Here is a 9,845-nt window from a genome sequence, read left to right on the forward strand (position 1 = left end):
CCACCTCAAACACACACTCATATGTACACACATATGGTGGAGTTTAGAGCCATAAAACACATTAGCTGTATGCATTATCCACTAGCTACTGTGCAGACGTGTGTGTGCCCATTTTCCAATATCAGTACAGATGGAAACTGGGTCCTTTTCTTTTTTTCCCTTGTAAATCTCAACAATGCAACTCTTCAGCTCTTGGGGGGAAAAGCCCTGCCGGTTCCAAACACTGGCAAAAGTAGATGGAAAAAAGCCATTCATAAATGTGAAAGTTGCTTCGCACCCCACCCTGCTGAAAAGAGCAGTGGTTAACTCACTCTCTACGGCTGCCCAGCCAACCAGATACTAAGGCAGAAACACACCCGCTGGCAGACTGTGAGATCTACACTGTATTTTCTATCTTTCTTTCAGAGTTATACTGGAATGTCTGTCCTAGAGTCTTTGCCCCTCCTCCTGTTTTCTCACTCCACCTGGGGCTGGGTGTGACAATTTATCTTGCCACTTTCTCTCTGTACCTGTCTAACAGGTATGGTGTGTATGAGAGTGCATCTGTATGTGAGTGTATGTGTGGCTCCGCCTCCTGAGTGTGTGCATAAAAACGGTCAGTCAGCTGCAGAGAGACACGCAGAGGAACTTTGACTCTCCTTTGTGAGCAACCTCCTCCACTCCTCTCTCAGAGAGCACTCTCGTACCTCCTTCTCAGCAACTCAAAGACACAGGCACCATGACAAGCACCAGGTCTATCAGCTTCGGCATCGGTGGCAGCAGTGGCTCCATGAGGAAGTCTGGCTACTCCAGCCAGTCAGCCTACGCACTTCCCGCCGGCTCTAGCAGGGTCAGCACCGTGTCCAGTGTCAGGAGATCTGGCATGGGTGCCAGTCCAGGCTTCGGTGCAGGATTCGGTGCTGGAGGCAGCAACTACAGCTTCAGCAGCAGCAGCATGAGTGGAGGCTACGGTGGTGGTCTTGGTGGAGGTCTCGGTGGTGGCTTCATTCCACCTCACATCACCGCTGTAACCGTCAACCAGAGCCTGTTGGCCCCCCTCAACCTAGAAATTGACCCCACGATTCAGGCTGTCCGCACTCAGGAGAAAGAGCAGATCAAGACCCTCAACAACCGCTTCGCCTCCTTCATTGACAAAGTGAGTATTCGTGCATTCAGTCTCGCTTAAAATAACACTGACTTTTACATATTATGCAAATATATAAAATGATATTGCTGTGCACAGAGTCTGTGGTGCATTCAAATACAGAATTCTCATTGTATTACTAAGTATGACCTTTGAACCTGTGACTCTTAACACTGGATGCCTTTAGTATTACTACACACCATAATACCTTGCAGCTGTAAAAAACACTTAAATGTTTTCTCTTGCACAACAGCTTTTTTTAATCATAGCTGCAAGCTAAGCAATTTTCTTAGATGTAAAATTTCATCCGCTTACACCAGAGCCAGTGTGTACTATCTTTACTAATTGGGCAGTACAAGCAAAGTAGTAGCACTAAGTTAATCAGTCAATGTATATGTTAAACAATTTGTACTAGATCTCTCTCAGTGTGGCTTTAGCCTTGGAAAAAAGTCCTCAAAAACCCATGACTGAGGCTATCCAAATATGGGTGGAGTTTGGGTAATAACCTAGCAACCATGTGAGTCATAGATACACACATACTGTATATAGAGAGTGCTAGAAGTAACCAGTGTGTCCGTAGTCCAAAGTCTAGACTTTATTACACCACAAAAATTTCACAGCTTGCAATATGATCCATTTGTCCCATACATTTTTTTTAATCATCCTCTGTCAAAAAAAATAAAAAATACAGTCAACTCTGTTACGCCCATATTTGGCTGCAAACAAACACTTCACAACTTTCTGAGCAAATGTGGACAGAAGACACACCCTAAAGGCCATGTAGTCAGCATATACACACACACCTTTATTTTGTAGTGCCTGTGGGAGAATTTGCAGTGGGCAGTGTGTGACCAGGATGAGTCATCTGGACCAAAGACACCAGACGTTCCAAACTTTTACTCTGCTTTATAACTTGCTAGCAGGTTACAGGTCAAAGACTATGCCAATAAATGCCTTTTAAACTTTTTCTGATGTTTAAGATAACAGGGAAATGTAAATCATTATTAATATAAGATAGTTAAATAAAGAAGTTTTGAGGAAAAGGGAAGGGAACTAATATTTCCAGGGTACATCCAGGTTACATACATCTAGGGGGGAAAAAAATCTAGATTTTTTTTTATAAACACAAGTTTAGTAGATTACTAGCTAGACAGGTGCTGTCATATATGGCTAATCCCCAAAGACCACACACAAAACTCTGCCTTAGGGTGTGGCAGGTATGTCTTGTTTCTCTGATGTTTTTGCTCGGTTTTATCTGTGAAGTAATGCAGGTTTGGGGCGAGGCCATTACTGGAGTTTTTTTTTCCCAGTCTAGGAGTTTGTAGCTTGTGTACAGCGCTGCCACACCCAGTCATTCCATTTTCACCCCCCTCAGAAAAATGCCTGCTAAAATGACTCATGGCCATTTGTATTCCCTTAAACAATGCTTCCAGAGAGCATACACAAAAAGACTTAAAGAGCCAGGACTACAAAGGAGTCATACAAGACAGACAAAACCATCAATCCATTTAATTTATTCATTCATTCACAATTTTTTCAGAATGCAATCTTTCTCCATGACATTTTTAACCCCCAAAGAGCTTGAAAGTGAAAATCTTCAAATAAAAACACTAATTTATTTATTTATTTCCTCAGGTGCGTTTCCTGGAACAGCAGAACAAGATGCTGGAGACCAAATGGAGTCTCCTCCAGGAACAGACGACCACCCGCTCCAACATCGATGCCATGTTTGAGGCCTACATTTCTAACCTGCGCAGACAGCTCGATGGCCTGGGAAATGAGAAGATGAAGCTGGACGGAGAGCTGAGGAACATGCAGGGCCTGGTTGAGGACTTCAAGAACAAGTGAGTTGTAATTTTGAAAATGAATGAACTGATGGGGGGAAAAAACACTGAAAACAGTATAGATTTACTCACATTTCTTTTCTCTTAACAGGTACGAAGATGAGATCAACAAGCGTGCTTCAGTAGAGAATGAGTTTGTTCTGCTCAAGAAGGTAAAGAACATTTATCTTTTTCTTTTAAAGACTTCCCTTTTTTTACTCCATTACTCCATTTTTTTTTTTTACCGGCAATAGGATATAATGTCCTCTCATTTTCTTTTAGGATGTTGATGCAGCCTACATGAACAAGGTTGAGCTTGAGGCCAAGGTTGATGCTCTTCAGGATGAGATCAACTTCCTCAGGGCAGTCTATGAGGCTGTAAGTTAAATTATGTTGTGTTTGGCCAACCAAAACTTGTTAGCATAGACTACTGCTGCTTTATAAGGGTAGGTAATTTACTGATTGTTTGGTCTACATTTGCAGGAACTGCGTGAGCTCCAGTCTCAGATCAAGGACACATCAGTCGTTGTAGAGATGGACAACAGCAGAAACCTGGACATGGATGCCATTGTAGCTGAAGTTCGTGCTCAGTATGAGGACATTGCCAACCGCAGCCGTGCTGAAGCAGAGAGCTGGTACAAACAGAAGGTGGTTCAAGCTCTTGTAACTTCACTTTTTGAAGATCACCTCAACTGTGGCTACGCAAGTGCTCATTTGTGTCAATAAATGTTACAGTTTGAGGAGATGCAGACCTCTGCTGGTCAGTATGGTGAGGACCTCCGCTCAACCAAGACTGAGATTGCAGAACTCACCCGCATGATCGCCCGCCTGCAGAACGAGATTGATGCCGTCAAGGGACAGGTAATGATGAGCAAGTGTTGATATATAATTGGTTTGCATACTGTTTATGTAAAGAAGGTGACTTCATGTATGTTATTGTCATTTTAGCGTGCCAACTTGGAGGCTCAGATCGCTGAGGCTGAGGAGCGTGGAGAGCTGGCAGTGAAGGACGCCAAGCTCCGTATCAAGGATCTCGAAGAGGCCCTCCAGAGGGCCAAGCAAGACATGGCCCGCCAGGTGCGCGAGTACCAGGAGCTCATGAACGTCAAACTGGCCCTAGACATTGAGATCGCCACCTACAGAAAGCTGTTGGAAGGAGAAGAGAGCAGGTAGGAAGTTTTAAAAGAATATTTCTTTGACATTTACACTCTCAAATCTTTTCAACAAACCTTGAGGTTGGAAAAACATCATTAAACAAATCTGTTGTTTTCTTTACTCTAGACTGTCCAGCGGTGGAGCTTCAGCCACCATTCACGTGCAGCAGACCTCTGGAGGTCTCTCATCTGGTAAATAAATCTCTCTCTGAATCCCCCACCTTTCTTATAATCTCATTCTCCAGGTCATGTTAGATCCATGTCTAAACTTCCTCTCTCTCGCAGGTTACTCTGGTAGCGGCTCTGGATTCGGCTATGGCGGTGGTTTCAGTAGCTCTTCAGGATTTGGTGGTGGATCAGGATACGGTAGTAGCTCCATCAGCAAAACCAGTGTCTCCAGTGTCAGCAGTAAACGCTATTAAGGAGAAGAGTCCCCAACCCAACCTATCCCAGCATCCTATCTTCCTTTCTTGCAACTAGATCACTTGAACCTTCTTACAACCTAAACCATCTATGGTGCTATATTCTAGCCAGACAGCTATCCCCTGTTAATGAGGAGATGAGGACAATGATTTCTTAAGCATAAAATAAGTTTTAGGTTGTTCTGTGCGTTGATGGTAGTTACCCATAACATACACCTCTTGTCTGGTGGTGTCACTACCATTTTAAATAATCAATCCAACTACACTAAAATGACACCAAAAAGAATGTAATGGAGAATGTGCTCCCAGTCACTGAATTTGTTTATTTCTGCACTGATATATATGGGGAAAGTGAGACTTGAATGAAATATATACACATGGAAACCACTGAAGCCAATTAGACCTGCAACAACAATAGGATTTCAGTCTCATTAGCATAACCACAAGCAGTACCATGGTTTCAGTGGGTCAGGGATGTGCTATACAGGTCCTAAAAGTCCTGATTGAATGTTTTGTGCTGTTACAAGCTCCCTGCTGCATTTTTGTTGACTAATATCACTTTTGTCATTATGCAGTGGCTGTCAGTGTTAGTTTACCTATTTGTTATTAATAGTACAATACTGTCAGCCTGTAACTAATGACAATGACTTGTGGGCTTCCAATGTCCAGTTACCTCACAATCAAGGGAGATCTGTTACAACAAAAAACAGGCGCAATGGCATTTCTGTGGACCATCCCTCCTAAACTTTGTGTACTTGCCAAGTTGAGAGCTTCATTTACTGTGGTCACTGTACTACCTGATACTTTCCCCTGTATTCAAACTGCTACCAGAGCATATTTTACAGTCCCTGTTATAAATGAAAAATGCAACAAAACTGAAACCATGTTCAACCAGATTTATTTTGTGTTGATTGACTTGACATCAAAAATAAAATCTGAATACAATAAATCTGAGACAAGTTTTGAATGGATTCGTCTTTCATTGCTTTTGTTGTTTAAAATGTTTTCACCAAATATGGGCAGTTTTTACATCAAAGAGCTCCATATGGATAAAAATTAGACAATGGAACCACAAAGAAACTATAGACAGAAGAAAAAAAAATAGGATTAAAACAAATACATTCAATATAATTACAATAAAGTTGATCCACTTTATGTTGAGCATCTTGTAAGGTCAAACTTATTTGTTGCAATCATTACAGACTCCCTAGTCTTAATTCTCTTATAGTTAATTTTCAACATATAATTTTAGCTACATTTCCACTTTCCCTTATGAAGCCAAATTTTAATATCTAAATATTCTTCTTCTCACGAACTTTGTACAGCTTTATAGCAAAATTCACTTATCTCCTTTTTCAATATTTATCAAACATAATTTTACATGTGGAAAGTTGTCGGGATTATATTTCCGTGGTGAAGTTAAACAAATGTTAAGACATAAATTTAAATTAATTTGGCCTGCAGTTGCTGCGGTGAGTAGGCTACACTCTTAAAAATAACGGTGCTTCAAAAGGTTCTTCACAGATCCACAAAGAACCATACAGTCAAAGGTTCTTTAAAGAACCATCTCTTTCTTACCTTTTTATAATCTGAAGAACCTTTTTTCACCACAAAGAACCTTTTGTGAAACAGAAAGGTTCTTCAGATGTTAAAGGTTCTTTATGGAACCATTTAGACAAAAAAGTTCTTCTATGGCATCGTGAAGCACCTTTATTTTAAGAGTGTAGAGTATTGTTATCTGGATTTTCAGTATTGGACTGTGGAAATTCATTGGCCTTTACCTCTTCTGTCGCGGTTCAATATATAGCCTACAAATATACACCAGAATTGCTACCCCAACAGCAGTTGTGAGAACACCTGCAACAATTGGCACTGGATCTGAAGGGTTGTATTATGCAAAAGACAAATAGAAATGACCATCAGTAAAAAAAAAATTTATGAAAACATTTAGGGGCACAGTCTTCAGCTTTTAACCAGATTTAAGTACCTTGATATTTGTACATTTCTAGCGGTGAAAGAAAAATGCCATGATAATGTTTTCATTAGAAAACATTCAGTCAGAAGAGAAAACAATGTCAAATTTACCTTCACTCCCATTGACGCTGTATTAGAAACAACCTCACAGCAGCAATAAAGTTTTTTTGTAATTTGATGCAAAGGTAATACAATACAAAGTAAGGTGTTATAAATGTACATACAGTTTTTTAAAAATGAAAATAGGCCTATAAAAAAACGTTGCAGGATTTGTGATGCTGATGACCGTTGAAACGCGTCAGCACAGTCTGTGAAAAGGGTCTACATGACAAGGGTCTGTTCAATCTTTAGGGCTAATTTTTTAATGTTGTAAAAATTATGTATTTAAAAGTGCACAGTGCACTAATGTGTTGTTCAAATACAAAGTAGTAGCTCAGCACTGCCCCCAGGCGTTTTGTCTTTAAATCTCTGCATTAAACATTATTGATAAGAGGTAAAGTGCATGACTACGTGCAAAACATAAATAAATAATTAAATACATAACTACATAAATAAAAGGCTGAAACAGAGTAATTTATCTTAGTTGTAATGCATCAAAAAGTTAGCTGTTTATAGGAACTCACTGCAAATGAAGACTGAATTACTGGGCTGAGACGTCAGTTTAATTTTCGAGGAAATAAGATGGAATACACATTCATACTCTCCTTCAAGCACTGGGGCATACTGTGTGATAGACTCAGGGTAGCCTGGCTTGGTGTATGTTTGACTCAAATAAGTGCCAACCCTTCTAAACTATAAGTATCCCTAAACAAGAAGGAAAGACTGTTGAGAGGACACCTGCTGTGTATGTACTAGAAAGATCATTTGCAACGTAATTACAAACAATTCAGTACAAGTGTGAATGGGGTGATTTACATAGTCATTTGATTTTAAATAAGCTGAGCCGATGGAGCAGGAGATTTTCACATTTTGTTAGTCCTTGACATACAGTTTGGAGACACCATACGTATCCACAGACAGTTTAGGACGGGGGTGATGCATCTGGCAAAGAGCAGAGTGCAAGGAACCCCCACCCCCCACTAATATTGCCTGTATAGCTGGCTACCAAGTAAACAAATCATTGTTAATTAAAATGCAGTAGGTCATTTCATGGGGTCTTTAAAACATTTGTCATTGCAATAATTTTGTACAATTAATCTCAAACTGTCTCACCTGTTTCTTTTGAAAAAAGTTGATGGTCCCCATTTACCTCCATGGTATTTTTTCCCATACTGTAGAAGTCAATGGGGACCATCAACTGTTTGGTTACCCATATTCTTCAAAATATCTTCTTTTGTGATCAACAGAAAAAAGAAACTCATACAGGTTTGGAATAACCTGAGGGTGAGTAAATGACAGAATTTTAATTTTTGGGTGAACTATTAAGCAAAGACACATTAAATTGGTTGAAAGTGACAGTAAAGACATGTATAATGTTACAAAATATTTCTATTTCAAATAAATGCTGTTCTTTTGAACTTTCTATTTAGCAAAGAATACTGAAAAAATGCATCATAGTTTCCATATACAAAGGTGTGCAACATTGATAATAATAAGAAACGTGTCTTGAGCACTAAATCAGCATATTAGAATGATTTCTGAAGGATTATGTGACACTGAAGATTGGAGTAATGGCTGCTGAATTAAAAATTCAGCTTTGCAATAACAGGAGTAAATTACATTTTAAAATATATACAAATACAAAGCCGTTATTATAAATAATAATCTTTCAAAACATACCAAACCCCAACAATAACATTGCAGGGCAAGAAAAGGTAAAACGAAGCTTAGTCAACATGTTACTGCTGGCACGATGAGCTTATTATTATGCATATTATTACACATCTGATTTAATGATCATTCATGTTTTTACACTACACAATATATATATATATATATATATATATATATATATATACTTTTCTAGAAGAATCCCAACAACCTAGAAATCTTTAGTTAATATATTTTTAGGAATAGGACAGGTTAGTGAGAATACTTCTGTAAACAATAGATAAATGTAACATTACATGACCTGACTGAAATAAAACGACCTCCCTCATACTACTACCTCATACTAGTAGGTGAAGGATTGAGATGCTGTGTTTCTCACACACATTATCCAGCACACCACAGCAAGCGCTGTGAAGAAAGAGTGATTGCAATGTACTGTGAAAAACAGGATTTTCCCAAATTACAGTATATGAAATGTGCATGTTGCAATATTTTATAGATGGGAAACAAACAACATGTAAGACGCAAAACTCAGATAATGTACTAAAACAATATAGTTATATTTATATTTTACAGAGTTAGTTTTTAGGCCTACTGTTTGCAAATACATTTATACATTATAAATATTCATTATTGTGAATCAAACGAACTCAAGATTTAGAAAAGTAATGATTTTCTACATTTCTACACTGGCCAAATTGACCTGTCTGAATCTGACCAGTCCTCCTCACTCAAACGCAAATATGACTAGCTCGAGCATGGGGACTTATCGTGATATGTGTAGAAGCAATAATAGTGTTATAAATACATTGTCATTTTTTTTTTGCTTTGTGAAGATTGGTTGAGAATAAAGTTATTTTTGTAATACTGATTCACCTTCTAATTTATACTGTTAGTTGCTATTTAATGTAAATTTAATTAGCTGAAAAAAGTTCATTGGAATTTAGAGTTACATGTTCTTGCAATTGCCACATTTAACAGCTACATTAAATGTTTCTTCATTGCACAATATACTCCAATGAGTTTAAAAACATCAGGAAAATTAAATAAACACTTACCTCCTATACTGGGGAGAATCATCCTGAAAAGCAACACCAAATGAAACTGTGACATGACAAGAATGCAAACTGCTTAAATCCACAACAAAGCAGAGCTGAAATTCAGAACTGGTGAAACATTAACTAATAGGAAGTTCATTGACCCCAAAAACGATGTGACTTTTTTTGTCCACTATATTGTGTGTAAACAATTTAAATGTATTTTTAAATAAAGTTTTTTTTTATCTTAAATTTTTGTATTTAAATGTATTTATTTTTATTTTATTTTGTATTAGGCTGATAATGACTTAAATGAAGCACAACATTTTTTTTATTTGCACACTATACAGTATATATATATATATATATATATATATATATACATAGGTGCATCTCAATAAATTAGAATGTCGTGGAAAAGTTCATTTATTTCAGTAATTCAACTCAAATTGTGAAACTCGTGGATTAAATAAATTCAATGCACACAGACTGAAGTAGTTTAAGTCTTTGGTTCTTTTAATTGTGATGATTTTGGCTCACAT

At 38.1% G+C, this 9,845-nt stretch overlaps 1 protein-coding gene across 1 annotated transcript; it reads left to right on the top strand.

Moving 5' to 3' along the window:
- Nucleotides 1–592: 592 nt before the first annotated feature.
- On the top strand, nt 593–5,471 carry LOC107582705 (intermediate filament protein ON3-like). The gene is made up of 9 exons (XM_016268645.1): nt 593–1,135; nt 2,759–2,967; nt 3,059–3,119; nt 3,229–3,324; nt 3,430–3,594; nt 3,682–3,807; nt 3,895–4,115; nt 4,228–4,292; nt 4,386–5,471. Exons 1-9 carry the CDS (start codon nt 719–721, stop codon nt 4,520–4,522), a joined length of 1,497 nt encoding a protein of 498 aa, XP_016124131.1. The 5' UTR covers nt 593–718; the 3' UTR covers nt 4,523–5,471.
- Nucleotides 5,472–9,845: the final 4,374 nt, after the last annotated feature.

The sequence above is a fragment of the Sinocyclocheilus grahami genome, unplaced genomic scaffold (assembly GCF_001515645.1).
Source record: "Sinocyclocheilus grahami isolate Dianchi unplaced genomic scaffold, SAMN03320097.WGS_v1.1 scaffold47.1, whole genome shotgun sequence".
NCBI classification, from domain to species: domain Eukaryota; kingdom Metazoa; phylum Chordata; class Actinopteri; order Cypriniformes; family Cyprinidae; genus Sinocyclocheilus; species Sinocyclocheilus grahami.